Raw genomic sequence first — 19,968 nt, 5'->3', positions numbered from 1 at the left:
ATGGCAATACCAACATCTACAAACATAGGTTTGCTTTTTTACATTTTTTACTTGATTTGGAGAGAACTGCTCATTAAAATTTAACTTTCTTTTAATTATGTAAAATATTTATATGGCTTCAAAATTCTCTCTTCAAAAAAGTCTAGCTTCTATCCCTATCCTTTACATTCTATTCCTTCTATCACTCTCTCTTTAGGTAATTCTTTAAATTTTTTTATTCCACCATTGTTTTAAGTATAAGGATATACATCCACACACATCCATCAACATATACTGTATATGTGTGTGTATACACACATGCATATATAAAATGTATATAAACATATAAATGTGTACATATGTATATTTTAAATTCTTTCCTTCCTAAACAGAATGAATAACGGAATTTTCTCATCTCATTTTATGAGTCATTCATAAACACACACATAATATATATAATCTTTATGTGGTCTATTTGTTTTAGTGTTTAGAAAAGCTGGCATTTTTGTTCTCATGATTTTGTTTATAGAAAAGAATGGTATCTCAATTCAAACAGAAAGGCAACAATGAACAGAGAGGGAACTCTTCAGCTCCATTCAGAGTATAAGTCTTATCCTGGGGTCCACAGTTGGGATTGGGGTTCTAGAACCCCCTTGAAATTGCACTCAAATTGAATGTATATGTCCTCTTTGTATTCTTCTGGGAGGGAAAATTCTCCAAGGAGTCCATGACCTCCTATAGTTAAGAACCACTTTATTTAAAGAGTTATTTCTGGAGGAACCAAGATGGCGGCAAAGTTAAACAACTAAACTGCCGCCTCGCACAACAATTTCAAAAATACAACTAAAAGACAAAACATCTACCACCCAGAACCACAGGAAAGCTGGCTGAGTGGAAAATTTACAACTAAGAAGAGAAAGGAGCACAAACGCTAAAAAGCTGAGGTACGGAGGCACGCGAATCGGGCTGGTGGCGGGCAACTGGGCGCACGGCTTTTCTTCAACCCGAAGGTAGATAAGCTCCCGATCACTCTGAAATCCAGTTTCTGGGGACACGCGGGGGACCCAGACGCCTACGGGGAGAAGCTGGACTCTCGGCCATCGGGTCGGAAAGTGAGAGTAACTTTTTTGCAGAGGTGTGCCCAGCAATCAGTGTTTACTGCGCTGGAGCACGGGATGCGGGGACTTGGAAACGCAGAAAGGCAGAGACGGCTGACAGCAGCCATCGCCGTTTGCCACGCCCTAGCGTAGTGACACCCTGAGACCCCACCCCGCACACTCTACAAACCCGCCCAGGCTCCACACAGCAGCTTTTGCATATAAATGGCCTGTTCTGTGGCAGCTTAACCAAATAAACTGCAGCTCCAGTCAGATTGCTCCAAAACCGCCCAAGCAAAGAGGAGAAAACTGTAGCTCTTGCTGTAGCTCCTGCTGGGTGGCCTCAGACAGGAGCTGACCTGCACCCCATTGGAGATCCAGACACTAGTGTATCTAGTGGTAGGTGTGAGACGACACCAGATTTCAACCACTCGCATAAGGGACACATTCAAGAGGCAGACTCAGTGAGCACCAAAGCCCTACTGGAACAAGTCCTGCCCCATAAACGTGTCTCCAGCACAGCAATTCTTCCATTATAGACACAGCGGGTCCTCACAGCCAATTGGCCCGGAGGTAAATTCCTCCCAGTGACACCAACAACAATCAAGACTTAACTACAACAAGGCTGTACACACAGTCCACAAAGGGGTGCACCAAGAGCGTCCACCTCAGGTAACTGGGAGGCTGACCCATTGAACCATATAGGACACCTAGAACACAAAGCTACCCTACCAACTCAGGGAAGCAGCAAAAATGAAGAGGCAAGGAAACAGATCCCAAACAAAAGAAATGGAGGAGAACAAACAATTGGACATAGAGTTCAAAACCACGGTTATAAGGTTTTTCAAGAATTTCATGGAAAAGGCCGATAAATTTAATGAGACCCTCAAGGATATGAAAAAGGACCAACTAGAAATGAAACATACACTGACTGAAATAAAAAATATTATACAGAGACCCAACAGCAGACTAGAGGAACGCAAGAATCAAGTCAATGATTTGGAATACAAAGAGGCAAAGGACACTCCTCCAGAGAAGCAAGAAGAGAAGATAATTCAGAAAGTTGAAGATAGTGTAAGAAGCCTCTGGGACAACTTCAAGTGTACCAACATCTGAATTATGGAGGTGCCAGAAGAGAATGAGCAAGACGCTGAAAACCTATTTGAAGAAATAATGACCGAAAACTTCCCCCACCTGATGAAAGAAATAGACTTACAAGTCCAGGAAGCACACAGAACCCCAAACAAAAGGAATCCAAAGAGGACCACACCAAGACACATTATAATTAAAATGCCAAGGGCAAAAGACAAAGAGAGAATATTACAAGCAGCAAGAGAAAAACAGTTACCTACAAGGGAGTACCCATACGATTATCAGCTGATTTCTCAACAGAAACTATGCAGGCCAGATGGGAATGGCAAGAAATATTCAAAGTGATGAATAGCAGGAACCTACAACCAAGACTACTCTACCCAGCAAAGCTATCATTCAGAATTGAAGGTCTGATAAAGAGCTTCACAGATAAGAAAAAGCTAAAGGAGTTCATCACCACCAAACCAGTATTATATGAAAAGCTGAAAGGTATTCTTTAAGAAGAGGAAGAAGAAGAAAAAGGTAAAGATAAAAATTATGAACAACAAATACATATCTATCAACAAGTGAATCTAAAAGTCAAGTGAATTAAAAATCTGAGGAACAGAATAAACTGGTGAACATAATAGAATCAGAGGCATAGAATGGGAGTGGTTTGATAATTCTCAGGGGTAAAGGTGTGTCTGTGTGGGGGGTATGGGAAGAGACTGGACAAAAATCATACACCTATGGATAAGGACAGCAGGGGGGGAGGTAAGGGCAGAGGGGGGATGGGAACCGGGTGGTGGAAAGATATGGGGGGAAAAAAGAGAAACAAATGTAATAATCTGAACAATAAAGATTTATTAAATTAAAAAAATAAATAAATAAAAGAGTTATTTCTGGTAGCAGACAACCTGGCAGTCACACACTGTAGCAAGTGAATTTGTAGTCTCACCTTTCTAATAGCTTATTAATGACAATAATTAAATTATACAACAAATAGACCCAATGATAATGTTACACGAAACAGGGTGTCAGAAATAGTCTCTGCCCTTAAACTTACCATCTGGTATGTGCCTTTTTATATTGATACTACTGACACCTATTACAAAAGGAAAACTATAACATCCTTTTATTTATATATTCATTTTATTTCTGGGGCAAAAATTCTCAAAACAAAGCTCAGCACCTGGTTTCCAATGTAAAATACCCTGAAAATTTTCATATACAGGCAAGTCCTCGGGTTAGGTCGGACTCAACGTACGTCGTTTCATGGTTACGTCGCCATCTCCCATTTACAGTATTTATTTTAAAAGTTCCATCATGCCCTGACCGGTTTGGCTCAGTGGATAGAGCGTCAGCCTGCAGAATCAAGGGTCCCAGGTTCGATTCCGGTCAAGGGCATGTACCTTGGTTGCAGGCACATCCCCAGTGGGGAGTGTGCAGGAGGCAGCTGATCGATGTTTCTCATCAATGTTTCTAACTCTCTATCCCTCTCCCTTCCTATCTGTAAAAAAAATCAATAAAATATATATTTTTTAAAAAAAGTTCCATCATTTCAACGTATGTACATATGTGCTTTCGTTTTTTTATTATTTATTTACCACAAGTGAAGGTCAGGAATTATCTTTTAAATTTTTTTTACTGTTTCGCTTCATTACTGCTGTGTATGTGCTCCATGTGAGTGACGTAGGTGCTTATGTAGGTGGGTTGCGACTTATGGAGAAAATCGCGTTACATCGCACCATAGGAGCAGATCTCCGATGTAACCCGAGGACCTACTGTACAGTTAATTTTTCTCATGTTGAAAGTAATAGTAAGTGCTCATGTAATGTGCTTCAAACAATGCCTGGCACACGGATTCGTGCACCGGTGTGGTCCCTTGGTGTGGCCTGCGGGGATCGAGCTGAAACGGGAATCTAACATCCCCTAAGGTCGTGATCGGCAAACTGCGGCTCGCGAGCCACATGCGGCTCTTTGGCCCCTTGAGTGTGGCTCTTCCACAAAATACCATGGCTTGGGCGAGTCTATTTTGAAGAAGTGGCGTTAGAAGAAGTTTAAGTTTAAAAAATTTGACTCTCAAAAGAAATTTCAATCGTTGTACTGTTGATATTTTGCTCTGACCACTGACCTAAGGGATGTAGTAGTGCAAGTAGCGACAGGCGGCCGCTCCCGCTCATCCTGGCCCCACTCATCTCAGTCAGCTGGGCATCTGCCCCCGTCTTCCACCACCGCCCTTCGCATTCCCTGGTCTGCTACACCCAGCTATGGAGAAGTGGGTCCCTAGGGAAGAGCTCCCACGGCCTTGCTAGGGGTTCAGACTGAGGCTCGGAGAAGTGGGGTGAGTGCCTGAGGGGTACCCAGGGCGGACTGGGGAGTCACCATAGCTGCATGGCAAGGCCGCCCACTTCATGCACCCTTCTGCAAGTCCTGGGTTGGCTCTGGTCTGATAGGAGGAGGCGGGCGCTAGGGATGGGGTTTGTGGTCTCTTTTTTCCCTCCCTCCGTCCCACAGTCCCAGCTGCCTGGGGAGGACACGGCCAGCCAGAGAGGTTGACAGGGGTCAGGGGAGCCACACCTCTAGAGTGGTGCCTGGGGAACAGCGGAATTTGGAGCAATGGCCCAGCCTCCCAATGCGAACTGCAGCTCAGCCCCACCTGCTTGCAATCTTTCAGAGACTCAATCGCCTGTTTCTCTTTTCATCGGTCCAAGTTGACTGCCCCCTGGTGGTCAGTGCGTGTCATAGCGACTGTTCGGTCATTCGGTCACTTAGGCTTTTATATATATATAGACTAGAGGCCCGGTGCATGAAAATTCATGTACTGGAGGGCGGGGGGTCCCTCAGTCCAGCCTGCCCCCTCTCACAGTCCGGGAGCCCTCAGAAGTTGGAGGCAACCTGGCGATCAGGAGAAGGCAATGCCCCATCACACCTCTGCTGCTGCCACTGCTGGCAGTGCAAGCCTCAGCTGGCTCTGGTTTCCTGAGCCTCAGGTGGCCCTGGGCAGCTGGGCAGCCGCCATCCAAGGCTTGCCTGTGCCTCAGGCCAGGCCTGGGCAGCTGGGGGGCTGAGGGGACTGGGGGACTCTGGAGGCAGGTGTGTGGCGGGGCTGAGGGGAATGGGCGCCGCCATCTTGTGCCTGTGGGTGCCGCCATCTTTGAGGGTGTGGCAGTCAATTAGCATATTCCCTCCTTATTGGCTGAGGATGCTGCCATCTTTGAGGGCGGGGCAGTCAATTAGCATATTCCCTCCTTATTGGCTGTGGGCGCCGCCATCTTTTCAATGGCATGAGGGTCAATTAGCATATTCCCTCTTTATTAGATAGGATTAGTACAGTTACTATCCTAGCGAATAAAAGTGTAATATGCAAATTGACTCACTCCAACACACAAGATGGCCGCCCCGATGTGGACACAAGATGGCCGGCAGGGGAGGGCAGTTGTGGGTGATCAGGCCAGCAGGAGAGGGCAGTTGGGAGGAACCAGCCCTGCAGGGGAGGGCAGTTGGGGGTGATCAGGCCTGCAGGGGAGGGCAGTTGGGAGGAACCAACTCTGCAGAGGATGGCAGCTGGGGTGACCAGGCCGGCAGGGGAGGACAGTTGGGGGGGCAACCCAGGCCTGCAGGGGAGGACAGTTGGGGGGGGCCAGGCCTGCAGGGGAGGGAAATTGGGGGGGGGACCAGGCCTGCAGAGGAGGGCAGTTGGGAGGGACCAGGCCTGCAGGGGAGGGCAGTTAGGGGCAATTGGGCCGGCAAGGGAGCAGTTAGGCATTGATCAGGCTGGCGGTGGAGTGGTTAGGGGGGATCAGGCTGGCAGGCAGAAGCAGTTAGGGGCAATCAGGCAGGCATGCAGGAGAGCAGTTGGGAGCCAGTAGTCCTGGATTGTGAGAGGGATGTCCGATTGCCCGTTTAAGCCCGATCCCGGTGGCCTAAATGGGCAGTCGACATCCCTCAAGGGTTCCCAAATTGGAGAGGGTGCAGGCTGGGCTGAGGGACACCCCCCACCCCCGTGCACGAATTTCATGCACCGGGCCTCCAGCAATATATATATTAACAACTTAATTTGATAATATTATAGAGGAAATGAGAAACCAATAATTTAAAATTTTCTTTCAATTACAAAATTGGTTAGTCTTTAAGATTCAAAACCATATTGTGTACACATATACTTGTTACATGGTATATGGGACAGACTGCATACTGATATTTCATAATATGACAGTTACTCTAATAATCTAACTAAAAATGAGAGCTTAGGATGTCAAGTGAAATTCTAGCCTGTGCTGCCTTTCAAGGGATTTTCTCTTGATCAATTCAATCCATATTCAAACTCATCAACACAATCCCTCCCAAATCCATAATAACTATACTTATTTGAAATTCTTTTTTGCCTCTAATTTTAATCATCCATTTTTTTCCTATCAGGATAATATCTGTTTTTCTTTCTCAGCTCAAACATCACCCCCTTTATGAAAAGTTTCCTCCCAGCTCTCTTGGGAGTTGTTTCCTCCTTGGTGATCCCAAGTACTTTGTGCCTGTTTTATCATCATACTTCCACCATTAAATCTCTTTGTTTATATGTCTTTCTTGTCCCTAGACTGTAAACTTCTGCAGGTAGAGACTGTTTCTTATTTTTACATATCCAGTGTGACAGATAGTCCTGGGTCCATTCTCCTCTCCTTTCTTTCTAGCAACATCGAATATTATTTGGAGTGGCAAATGTGCCTATAACAGAGACTGCTAGATGTTTCCCACCTGCCTTCCTTTTTGCTACATGAAATGCAGATGTCAAGGTTGGAGCTCCACAGCCACCTTGTAAACATAAGCATAAGAGCAACACCTCAGGGAGATAGAAGGAAAAAAATCAGAAAGAGAGCTGACATCACAGAGCCACCATAACAGCCCTAGGTTCTGGGTAGTGTGAGAGAAAAATAAGCACTTCTTTAAGCTACTATTTTTCAGGTGCCTGTTACTAGTAACTAAATACATCCCTTACCGCTATACCTAGGTATTCAATAACTATCCAATAAAGCATTCAAAAAATGAAGTTTGCTAAAAATAAGAAACTTGTACAGGACTACACACCCCATAGCAAGCACTTCATAAGTATTGACTAACATGGATCTCTCCTCTGTTCTATGTGAGAGAGGCCATGACATCTCCTTGTGGCTAGAAAGACAAAGGTGCAGATGATAATGTCTCTATCCACAGACACTATCAAAATGATGCTCACTGAGAGGGCCCCACTGGGATCTCTGTTCAAATGCTCACTGGAATCAAGGGAAGAAAAGATTTGTATAAAGTTGGGAGAAAGAGAGTCAATTGCCCAGAAATACTAGCAAACACAAAAAGAAAGCATAAAATATTATAATAGAACTTCAATAATTTAAGTAATGCTGCCACCATGTGGCACTTATTCCCTTCTTTTAGAAATAAAATTTTATAAAGAAAAAGATGATTGTTGCCATGTGCCTTAACTTCTTTAAATATATAAACTATAAACAACTTCAGTTTTAAATACTAGGCAGTTTTTCTTAAAGTGAACTACATTTAAATGGTATAAAAGCAGATGAAACTTCTAGGAAGTACTGACAGCTAGCTCTGCCTCACCTTTCCTCTGTTGAGCCATGCAATCTGGGTGAAGACCACATGGACTAATTAGAGGATGTTATTGTTTGAACCAAGATAGAAGAGAACTGTAAACAATGCAGATATCCTTTTAACTCTAAAGTCTTTACAGTGTTTTTAGCTTTTCTTTTCTAATTTGAGGAAAATGCTAGGAATATAATATACATAAAAGGTAGCAGAGCCTGATATGTAAAGTTTCCATACTACACTACACCTCAGGAAGACCAACTGGGGAGGTCACTGTGTGAAAAGATTGGATCAGGTACGCTTCAAGAAAATATATTTAGCTGAAGATAATGGCTCAAACTTAGCTGACAAAATATTTTTGAGCCCTCCAGAGACCATTCTTCAAGGACAATATATGAATGCCTTGCTCCCTAGCCAGTGTGGCTCAGTTGGTTGGGTATCAACCCATGCACTGAAAGGTTGCTGGTTTGATTCCTCGGTCAGGGCACATGCCTGGGTTGCAGGCTCAATCCCTGGTGTAGGGTGCATGCAGGAGGCAGCTGACTGATATTTTGCTCTCATGTCGATGTTTCTCTTTCTCCTTCTCCTTCTCCTTCTCCCTTCCTCTCTCTCTAAAATTCAACAAAAATATTTTAAAAAGAAAAAAAGAATGCCTTGCTTCATGAAGGATGAGTCTGTGTCTGTCTCATTTACCAATATAGTATTAGTTTCTGACATTCTGTCTCTCACAAAATAAGGGCTTTAAGACATTTCTATAGCCTTGTATCTATCATACCCAGGGTGAAATTTTATTTTTTAGTAAACATATTCCTTAGGTAATGAAGTATTCCATGGTGTACATGTACCACAGCTTTTTATCTACTCATCTACTGATGAGCACTTGGGCTGTTTCCACATCTTAGCTATGTCAAGCTCCAAGGCCCATGTTTTTCCTACTCTTTAACACAGGTTCTTCTCCAAAAAGATCTTAGAGGGCTTAACAATGCAGAGTGTAGATAGAGCTGTGCCTTGGTATAATGAAGGACTGGTTCCAGGAACTCCTGCAGATACCCAAATCCAAGAACACTCAAGTCCCTTCCATGAAATGGCATAGTATTTGCATGTAACCTGATAACCTAAGCACATCCTCCCGTAAGCTTTATACCACCTCTAGATTACTTATAATAAATACATAACACAATGTAAGTGTTTTATAAACAGTTGTTATATTGCATTGTTTAGGGAATAATGACAAGAAAAAAAGTCTGTACATGTTCAATATAGACACAACCATCATAGGCCTAACTATATAATACACACCAACAACTTAACTTTTTTCCTGAATATTTTCAATGTGCAGGTGTAGAACCCATGGATACAGAGGACTGACTATAATTCCTCTCCTTTCAAACATGCTCCTAGCAACTATGTTCCATCCTAGTTAAAAGAGATATTCGCTTCAACAGGAAGTGAGCTCTTGAATAGAGCATACTCAGCAGCATAAATGTAACACTTCTTTCATCGCCATTCAAGACTCATTTCATAGAAAACATCTACATTATTTAAAGTATGACACCTGTATTCTAGGGATAATTCAGCCAGTGAGAGAATTGAATTAGAGAACTCACCATTATGCCAAAACTCTATGCTTCTTTTAGTATAAAGTAGATCTCCCTGGCTGGATAGCTCAGTCGGTTACCGATACACTAAGGTGTCAGGTTCGATCACCAGTCAGGGAACATACAAGAAGCAACCAATGAATGCACAAATAAGTGGAACAACAAATAGATATTTCTCTCTCCCTTCCTCTCTCTAAAATCAACAAATAATATTAAAAATATATATATATATAAAGTAGATCTTTAAAAGTATATCTAAAATTTTTTAAATAATAACTATTTAGTATTTAACCATACTGGCAAAAAAGGATGACTTATGAAAAAGATGATTTATGATATCACTGAATGTTGAAAATCCAAGTTTTAGTCCAAGTTCTGCTACTTATTCTTTTGAATCATAGGAAGCATCTACAATGCAGCAGGCATTATTTTAGGCATTTTGAATACAACAGAAAATAAAAACAATAGGTCCTTATTCTCATGGTGCCTATATTCTAATGAAGGAAGTCAGGTAATAAGCAAGTAGATAACAAGAAAACTATCAGGTATTTATGAGCTTATGGTAGGCAGAATTCTAAGATGGCCCCCGAGACCCCACCCCTAGTGTACACACACATTCTCTGTTAGGCAATCAAGCCCTAGTCTAGGTGCTGCTCTGAAGATACTCTGCAGATATATTTTAGGTCCCAAATCAGTTGACTTTAAAAAAGGGAAGTTATCCTCAATGGGCCTGACTTAAATCAGGCGAGTCTTTAATAAGGACTGGACTCCTCTTGGCAAGCACAACAGGGATTCCATGTGACGAAGACTCCATTGACAGCTTTGAAGATGGAGGGGGCCATGTGGCAAGGAATGTGAGTGGCTTCTAGTAGCTCAGAGGGGCCCCTGGCTGACAGCAAGCAGGGAAACCTTATTCCACCATAGCAGAGAAGTGAGTCCTGCCACAATCACGTGAATTAGGAAGAGAACCCAGAGCCCCAAATAAGAACAAAGTCTGGCCAACACCTTGATCACAGCTTTGAGAGACTGAGCAGAGAACACAGCCCGGGTTTACTCTCACTACTTTATTCTACTTTAATCTCACTAAAGAATTGGTAATAATCTTTATATAGTATGATTAGGGAATAGTCTCTGGGTAATTTTCTGAGTTTTCCACATTATTGTTATCCCACAACAATAATAATGATGAAGATAGCTAACAGCTATTCCTAGGTACCAGATAGTATTCCAAAACATACACATACAGACATGTGCATGCTTGCACATACACACCCCTTTAATCTTCACAACTCTTGGAGGTAGATATATGCAGATTTTGAGTAACAGAGTCTGTTGAACTCAGAAATGGTATCTAATGCTGCAGTGCTGTCTCTCAATTGTTATTGCTCTGTACCACAGGCTTTTTTGTAGTGATAAGTGGTTTATGAAAAGGTTTTGTCCTTTGGCAGTTTTCGACTTCCTACTTGTTTGGAGTCTCATTTGAAAATAAACCCCAACTTACCCAGAATCACAAAATTGTTTGTGTAACATCATTTATCATCTATCCAAAAGTAGCTTGAGATGTTAGTTTAATGCACAATGAACCAATTATATATGTACAAACCAACAGTAATATGAAATAGGATGGCGGGTTGGTGTATCAGTATTGCTGGAACATAGCACACAAGGTGGGGTGGCAGATGGTTAAGCCAGAAAAGTAGGGAACAGGTCACAGAATGATGCTTGGACTTTATCCTATTGATGACAAACATTATAAAAGGGTTATGTCAGAGCACTCTGGCAAGGGGGTAAAGATTGGATTTTACTGAGTTGATAAAGCAGGCACACAAGTCAGAAGGATTAGAGATTTATGAGGCAGCATCCAGAAGACATGGTCACTAAATATGGGCCCTAAAGGTGAGAGAATAGCTAAGCATAATTCTCATGTTTTAACTTGAGTGCTTTGGGTGGGTGCTGATGCCCCAACTGAGAAAAAAATATAAAAAATGGGTCTGGAAAACCTAGACCAATCAGTCTTTAAAACCTTTTTTTTTTTTTTGCCCTAACTGATTTGGCTCAGTGGATAGAGCATCGGCCTGCGGACTGAAGGGTCCCAGGTTTGATTCCGGTCAAGGGCATGTACCTTGGTTGCGGGCACAAACCCAGTAGGGAGTGTGCAGGAGGCAGCTGATCGATGTTTCTCTCTCATCGTCTATCTCTCTCCCTTCCTCTCTGTAAGAAATCAATAAAATATATTAAAACAACAACAAAAACCACCTTTTTTTTCACTATATGTCACTGCATAGATGAAAAAAACTGAGGTTAGCAGACATTAAATATGCCAGAGTAGGACACAGAACTTGAGCCCAAGTCACCTACCGCCTAGTCTTGTGCTCCTTAAGAGTTATTACTATTATTATTAAAGCTTTGTAGGTTTTATGAACCATGAACAGAAATCAGAAATTTTAAAACTAGAGAATGTCCCTTCTATATATGAAAATCACTAATAATTAGGGCAGTATTTTTACAAAATAAATTTTAAATACTCACTTCAAATTCTTTCACAAAATAACGGGTTTCACCCTGAATAACTGGTCTGTGATCTAACAGCCTTGAATGAATTTCTCCAAGATCTATAAAGACAAAATAAAATTCAAGGTTAATCCATGTTAAGTGGCACAATCTCTAGCTTGTTTTTACTCTTTCTATTTCCCATAAATATATGAAGGTTAAAATCTAGTTTAGACAATGGATTAAGAGGAAATCGTATCCACTGCCAGTAAATTGATACAAGTACTTTTGAGAGCAATTTTGCAGTGTCTAATAAAGCTGAAGACATGTATACCTAGCAATTTCATGCCTACCTATGTGCTCTAGAAAAACTCTTACCCAAATGAAAGAGACTCTTATAAATGAGTGTGATGTCAAAAGAAAAAAGGGAACAACCTAAACATATTCATGACAAAACTAGAGGCCCAGTGCATGATTAAATCATGCACGTGTAGGGTCCCCTAGGCCTAACCTGCCATCCAGGCCATATCCACTGCCCGCAAAGCCTAGCACGCTCTGCGGACACTGCTAGCAGCCTGCTCCCCGCTTTTGATGGCAGGGGGTCCGCTGGTGCCAGAGTGGAAACACAGCTCCCTGGCGCAGCGGAGGCTTCTGAAAGGCCTGGCGCTGGAGCGGACAGGCACCCAGCTCCCACGCTTTTGATGGTCCGCGGCGAGACGTGGGCTCGCTGCCCCAGAGGCCCCATCTGTGCCGCAGCACAGCCATGGTGCAGACGCTGAGCTTGCGCCGGCCCAATCGGCCACCCTGGCCACCTCGAGTCCCGCCCCTCCGCGCCTCCTGGCCAATCGTGGGCATAGCGAAGGTATGGTCAATTTGCATATTTGTCTATTATTAGGTAGGATAGTATACATCAGCAAGTAAAATGAATACACTAGAGTTACATTTATGAACATGGATAAATTCTACAAATATAATGTTGTACACAAAAAAGGTCAGTAGGATAAAGCTATTTATATAAACTTAAAAAATATGCAAAATGATACTTCCTTTTGGGATACATACAGAAGAAATAAAACTACAAAGAAATGTATGAGAACAATAAATACCAAATTCAAGGCAGTGGTTACCTTTAGAGGAGGGAGAAGAATGCAATTTGAGTAAGATACACAGTGGTCCCCCTTTTTAAAAATTTAATCAATAAGCTTATTTTTTTTTATAGCAGCTTTGGGCTCGTAGCAAAATTAAGCAGAAATCACAGAGTTCCATTATACCTCTCATCCCCACATACCCACAATTTCCGTTCTATCAACATACCTGCACCACAGTGGTACATTAGTTACAATCAATTAACCTATATTGACACATTATTATCACTCAAAGTAAATAGTTTACATTAGGATTCACTCTCGGTGTTGAAAAATGTATAATGACATGTATTCAACACTGGTATATAGAATAGTTTCACGCTCTAAAAAACCTCTGTGCTCTATTCATCCCACACAGTGGTCTTTTAATGTTTACTTAGTAAGATGGTGGGTCAGTGTTCATTGTAAGTCTCTGAACTTTTTAATGGGTCTGAAAAAGACATAATTAAAGAAAAAAGTTCTGAATTTTAACTGTTTTGGGTGAGTCATTCTATTCATTCTACTTAGTAACAACTACATAGTTTAAAGGGTAAACCTCAAAATTCCTGGAGGAGTTAAATCTCCAAATAAGAACATGTACCATTCATATTCACTCATTGGTATAATCTGTTCCTCAAGTTTCTTATTTTACAGACATGCAACAGGGTAAATTTCAATTCTCTATTTTAATGAGTTTTATTGGGATACATTGTGGGAAGTATGCTAAGTAAAAATAAATAAATAAAAGTACTACTTTTGCTTAAATCATTCAATAGTTCATTACCTAAAACAGTTCTCTGGGAAGATACTAGGAATTAATTTTTTTAAAAAATTCTACTTAGTTAAGTTTGAGAAACAGAGAAAATCAAATTAGACAGATTCCTTTACCTTCAATCTTCTGGGAGTCTATAGCATACAGACATGAACTGTGAATGCCCAAGGGAGGACTATGCTATGCAGAAATTTATGGACCTTATTTGACAATTGAACTTATTCACATCTCAATAAGCTTCCAAGCTGCTTAGAAGGCCTCCATGGTCTGGCTCCAGCCTCATCACCTCACCTGTCAGCAATTCTGAACTACCTGTAGTTTTCCAAACACACCATGCTGCGTCATGCATCCTTTCCACAGTTCAGACTATTGTCATCACCTGGAACCATTCCCCAATTCCCTAATCCCTGTGCTCTTCCTTCAAAACTGCTCCAACATCGAACTTCTTTAAAATTTTCACTAATTCTATCTAGCTTCCTTTAAGTTTCAAGGAATGTCCCTATTGTATGTTCCCAAAGCACCCAGTGCATATGTTTCCATCATATCACTTACTAAAATTATCTCTCTCCTCCAGCAAGCATCTTCGAGACCAAATTATTTACGTGTCCAGAGTGCATAAATGAATTAACATTTTTCTATGTGACTAAGAAGTCATTAAGCTTTGTTGATTTTGGGAGATCTATTTCTGTGGCCTGATATAATGGGAATTTACTTAACCTTTTGGTGAGATAATTAAATTGTTTGGAAGTAGCTAATGATCACTTCTAAAACCATGAATTTAAGATAGTAAAGATTTAGGGGGGAGTAGAGGGAGGAGATTCTGAAACACACATTACTATAGAAATTAAGCCACTAACTAGTTTTGTTATAACATTACTAGAGGTCCAGTGCCACCCAGGGGGGTGGGTAGTCCCACAGCCTGGCCTGCGCCCTCTCACAATCCAGAAGCCCTCGGGGGATGTCCGACTGACGGCTTAGGCCTGCTCCCCACAGGGAACGGGCCTAAGCCCACAGTCAGACATCCTTAGCACTGCTGTGGAGGTGGGAGAGGCTCCCACCACTGCCACTGCACTCACCAGCTATGAGCCCAGCTTCTGGCTGAGCAGCGCTACCCCTGTGGGAACGCACTGACCACCAGGGGGCAGCTCCTGCATTGTGCGGGATATGGCCAAAACCGGCTCTCCAACATCCCCCGAGGGGTCTCAGATTGTGAGAGGGCGCTGGCCAGGCCGAGGGACCCCACCAGTGCACAATCGGGGCTGGGGAGGGATGTGGGAGGTTGGCCAGCAGGGAAGGGACCACGGGAGGGCTCCAGGGCATGTCCGACCAGTCTCGCTCAGTCCTGATCAGCTGGACCCCAGCAGCAAGCTAACCTACTGGTTGTAGCGTCTGCCCCCTGGTGGTCAGTGCATGTCATAGAGACTGGTCGACCGGTCAACTGCCTGCCCCCTGGTGGTCAAATGTATGTCATAGCGAGCAATTGAGCAGCCTTAGCATATCATTAGCATATTACGTTTTGATTGGCTGAACGGACAACTGGACACTTAGCATATTAGGCTCTTATTATATAGGATAGGATAATAAAACAAGCGCATTATAATAATTCAGAGTTTGCTGGAGTCCCAAGGATTACAAATACATAAAGTCTCTAAAAATAATGTAAACAAATGTAAGCTACAGATTTTCACACAGCTACGTGGGAAGCATTCTTTTGCTGCTTGATATCTATATCTATATATATATAAAAGCCTAAGCTACCGTTACGACAGAACAACTGGAATGACCGGTCACTATGATGCACACGGACCACCAGGGGCAGACGCTCAATGCAGGAGCTGCCCCCTGGTGGTCAGTGCACTCCCACAGCCAACCCCCCCTGGCCGGCCAACCTCCAATGGCTCCTCCCCCGAGGCCAGCCAACCTCCTGTGTTCCCCCCCCATCACCCGATCGGGGCCAGGCCCCAGGCTGGGATGGGGAACTGGGGATGGGTGGCGGCGGACATGGCCCCTTTCCCAAGTGGACCAAGGGCCGGCTCCCTCCTTGGGGCTGACGGCCAACCTCCCATGCCCTGTCCCTCCCCCTGGCCAACAGACACCAATCAGCCCACCTGCCGCAATGGCGGCACAGCTGCGAGGGAAGGAAGGGGGGAGGCGGGGAACCGCGCGGTGGCGGGGCACTAACGATGGCAGCATCGGCATCCAGCATCCATTCCTTCTGTGCCCGGCCCAGCGACTATTGCCTCCTCTCCCAACCCTGCCAGGGCCTCAGGGCCCCAATCGGCCTGGCCCCAATCTGCCCTGATCACTGGCCAGGCCTAGGGACCCCACCCATGCACAAATTTTGTGCACCAGGCCTCTAGTACAAGATAAAATATACCATCTTCTGTTCTCCAAAAGTTCATACTCTACTGTGGGAGTTAGACAAATATCCCTTCAAACAAAAGATAGGATAATCACTTTAATGGAAGATCAGTATGCTATGGGATTACGGAACAAGGAGGAATATAGTAAACTGCAGATCTCTCATTAAATAAGTTTTTTACTCTGGCCTTAAATTTGGAGGCCTTCAATGTAATATGTGAAGCTTTGTATATCCTAAGGAACAATTTACTGCATTGCAATTTTTCCTGTTTATACCTTTGGTGTCAACATTTAGATGTTATTCTTCCTCACAACTTACCAAATCATCCCCTTTTCCATCCCTCCTTGTCTCACTTGGACTACATCAACAGTTGGTCGCACCTCTCTATAACCCACTCCATACAGAGTCAATTCTCATTATTTGCAGTAGTTATGTTTGTAAAGTTGCCATGAACACTGAACTATAGAATACTGAACTATTGCTTTTAAAAGAAATGTGAGGTTATGTTCCTGCAAACCTCTTGTCATATTTTTGTTAACCAAAATGCTATCTGTGTCATATAGGTTTGTTTGCCAAGATCCTTGTAAAACACACCAGCCTTGGTGTTGGAGATCTGCTCTTCCAATAACACTTTTTCCCGTATAACACTTAGCAGGTGTTTTTAAAGTTCTACAGCCTCCTGATCTGCAGAACCTGCTTCATCAGCAAGTCTAACATTTTTTCACACTGAACCACCTCTGAGAATGCCAGCCAGCACTAGCCCAGAAGGGTTTAACATTTCCCTGACCCTTGGTAACTAAACTATAGATTTCTTTGGCTTTCAACTTTACACAGTGCTGTCCACTACACTTTCTCTATGGGTCATCATCTCATCAATCCACAAATTTAGCTGCTTTTCCATTGCTTCATCACACTACCATAAATGTTACCTTGGCACTTTCTGAAGTGGCCTCAGATACAGACGGATGAATTTTCTTCTTTTTGTCTAGATGGCTGATTAACAGAGAACTCACAGCAAACAGCACTGCAGCTCATACCTGAAAGAAACTTCTCCAATACATGTATTGTCTCTCTAAGGCACACCACAGCCTTCTTGTGTTTAGGGCCACTTCTGCACTATACCTGGAAACCACTTTAAACAGCAAAACCAACAACAAAAGTTACATAAAAGTGAAAAACATGGCACTAAATAGAGCAATAAGGACACTTGTTTAAGAAAGAAAAAGCAGTGGCGTGTTGTTCAAACTCAGCTATGGCAGCTAAATGTTTTTCTCTACTCTGCCTATGTGGGAATGACTATGAAAGCACCACCAACATTGATTTTGGAGTTATGAATTTATCTTAGCAAACAGGCAAACTCACAAATATGCAATCCGTAAGATGAGGACCAACTACTACCTGCCCAAGTGCTTTACTTAAAATACAAATCTAATCACATGATTCTCATACTTATTATTGGACAGTTTCCTGCCATTGAAGAGAAAGTCTTCCATGGTCTGATTTCCACGGAACTCCACCTCATTTCCCAGACACTCCTGCTGCTGTAGGCCGCATGCCTTTGCTCATGGTGTTCGAAAGTCCAAAATACCTTGCCCTCTTTTGTTAACTGCCAATACTTTATTCCTCAAGACTCAGATCAGACACTCCATCCTCCAGGAAGATGCTCCTGTCTCCCAGTCCCCACCCCTAACACCCACCCATGGGCCAGAAACCCTCAAAGACCCAGGGCATAAGTATTGAAATCATTTATTTATATGCTTCCCTTTCACTAGACTCTAGCAACAAAATTAAGTATCTGTTCACAATTGACAGTCTTCAAAGAAGATGAACTAAAAATAGATTTTTTAGAATGAAAAGAATGAATGGTTCCACTGAAAAAGCCAAGGCTATTCAGACATATTTTCAATTGCAACTCAATTCTGGATTAACCTGAAAAACTTCCCTTGAATTATCTTTTTTTTTTAAGTAAATTAAAATAAAAAAGTTCTGTACATCAAAGGATGCAATCAACAGAGTGAAAAGGCAACCCATGGAATAGGAGAAAATATACGCAAATCATGTATCTGAAAAGGGGTTAATATCCAGAATAAAGAACTCCTACAACTAAAACAACAACAACAAAAAAACACACAAATTGTTTGATTTAAAAATGGGCAAAGGACTCAAATGGACATTTCTCCAAAGAAGCTATACAAATAGCCACTAAGAACATAAAGATGATGAACATCACTATATATTAGGGAAATGAAAACCAGAACTACAAGATACTACCTCATACACATTAGGAGGGACTAGCAAGGAAACAGAAAATGACAAGTCTTGGTGAGGATGTGAAGAAACTGGAATGCTTGTGCAGTTAGTGAGACTGTAATATCATACAACCTCTATGGAAAAAAACATGGTGATTGTTCAAAAAATTAAAAAACAGAATTATCGTTGACCCAGCAATTCCAGTTTTGGGTATATACTCAAAAAAAAATGTGAAAGCAGGGACTCAAACATAATGTGCATACCCATATTCACAATAATCAAAAGGTGGAAGCAACTGGAGTGTTCACCCACAGATAAATGGATACACAAAGTGTGGTGTGTATGCATACATCCATACATACAAACAAACAACAGAATATTACTTAGCTTTAAAAAGGAAATTCTGACACATGCTACAGTATGGGTGAAACTTGAGGATGGTAAGTCAAATAAGCCAGTCACAAAATGACAAACAGTAGTCCTCAGAATTGAATGGTGGTTGCTAGAAGCTGCAGGGAGTTAGTGTTGAACGAGTACAGACTTTGGGAAGATATGTGATGGAGACGGATGGCAGTGACAGCTGCACAATGTGAATGTACTAACGCCACTGAACTGTACACTTAAAAATGGTTAAGAAAATTTGTTACGATGTATTTTACTACAACGAAAAAAAATATTAAGTGGTAGTTCACTACGATTACACATACAAACAATTATAATGTAGCCCTAACACCTATGCCCCACCCCTGCACTCTACAATCGTAACAGCTAAGGTTCAAATGAAATAGGCGGCATCCGAGGGGCTGCCCTCGGCGGCGCTGAAGCGCTCGGGGATCCCAGGAGGGCTTCTTCAGCCTTGCAATGTGGTGGGGCTGACAGGGTAGGGACGGGGTGGAGAAAGACTGGCGATGAGAAACTGGCAAAGATCTCGTTGCAGGAAACAGGGCTGTGAGCTTTGGACTCTAAATCCAGGTTCTGTGAGAATCCAGGTTGATACTAGGTGGTCAGCTCCCAGCTCGAAGCACACGGGACCAAACGGACCTCTGTACACGTGTCTGGAGCTTTCCTGCTGGAAGACGCTTTCACTGGTGACCTCATTAACTCCTGCCTGACCAGGAGCAGACAGAGGAGCAGGCAGAGCTCCAGTGGGTAAAGCCAACAACCTCGTCGCACCACCGCTCCGCAGCCCTGCCCACTCCGGCTCCGAGTTCCCTGCATCGCAGGAGCGCCGCGCGGCCGCGAACACGGAGGCCCTGCGCCCGGGGGTCGCGGGCTCGGGGAGGGGAGGAGGCCCACGTCTAGGTTTTTCCCCTTGAGGAAGTGAGAGAGACTGGGCTGGTCCTTACTAGGAGAGCAGAGAACTAGGGGGCGCGGCCACGACCCCGCTCGCCTCGCCACCCCCCGGGTCAGAGGGCGCCGCCTGGGCGGTGAGGCTGCCCAGGCATCCACCAGGGCGACATCCCCTTCACTCCGTACCCTTGATAATGAGGTGCGCTGGCGAGCCCGCGGTTCCCAGGGAGTCCTTCTTTTTGTTGCCGCCCGCCGCGGGGGCCTCACAACCCACAGCGGCCTCCGGGCCGCCGCCACTCATCCCGCCAGCTCCGCCCACCGCGGCCGCGCTGCGCCTGCGCAG

At 43.4% G+C, this 19,968-nt stretch overlaps 1 protein-coding gene across 3 annotated transcripts in view; it reads right to left on the bottom strand.

Annotated features, from left to right (window-relative positions):
- BLOC1S5 (biogenesis of lysosomal organelles complex 1 subunit 5) overlaps positions 1-19,943 on the bottom strand; it is a 60,383-nt gene extending 40,440 nt beyond the window's left edge. For all 3 annotated transcript variants that reach the window (XM_008146128.3, XM_028152454.2, XM_054721495.1), the window contains exons 1-2: positions 19,812-19,943; positions 11,867-11,949 (exon numbers count right to left, since the gene is read on the bottom strand). In XM_008146128.3, the coding sequence (XP_008144350.1) occupies positions 11,867-11,949; positions 19,812-19,926 (198 nt within the window). In that variant the 5' untranslated portion in view covers positions 19,927-19,943. The remainder of the gene's footprint in view (positions 1-11,866; positions 11,950-19,811) is intronic.
- Between the last annotated feature and the right edge of the window lie 25 nt (positions 19,944-19,968).

Source organism: Eptesicus fuscus, chromosome 9 (genome assembly GCF_027574615.1).
Source record: "Eptesicus fuscus isolate TK198812 chromosome 9, DD_ASM_mEF_20220401, whole genome shotgun sequence".
In the NCBI taxonomy this organism is placed as follows: domain Eukaryota; kingdom Metazoa; phylum Chordata; class Mammalia; order Chiroptera; family Vespertilionidae; genus Eptesicus; species Eptesicus fuscus.
This window is presented reverse-complemented; position numbering and strand designations above follow the sequence as displayed.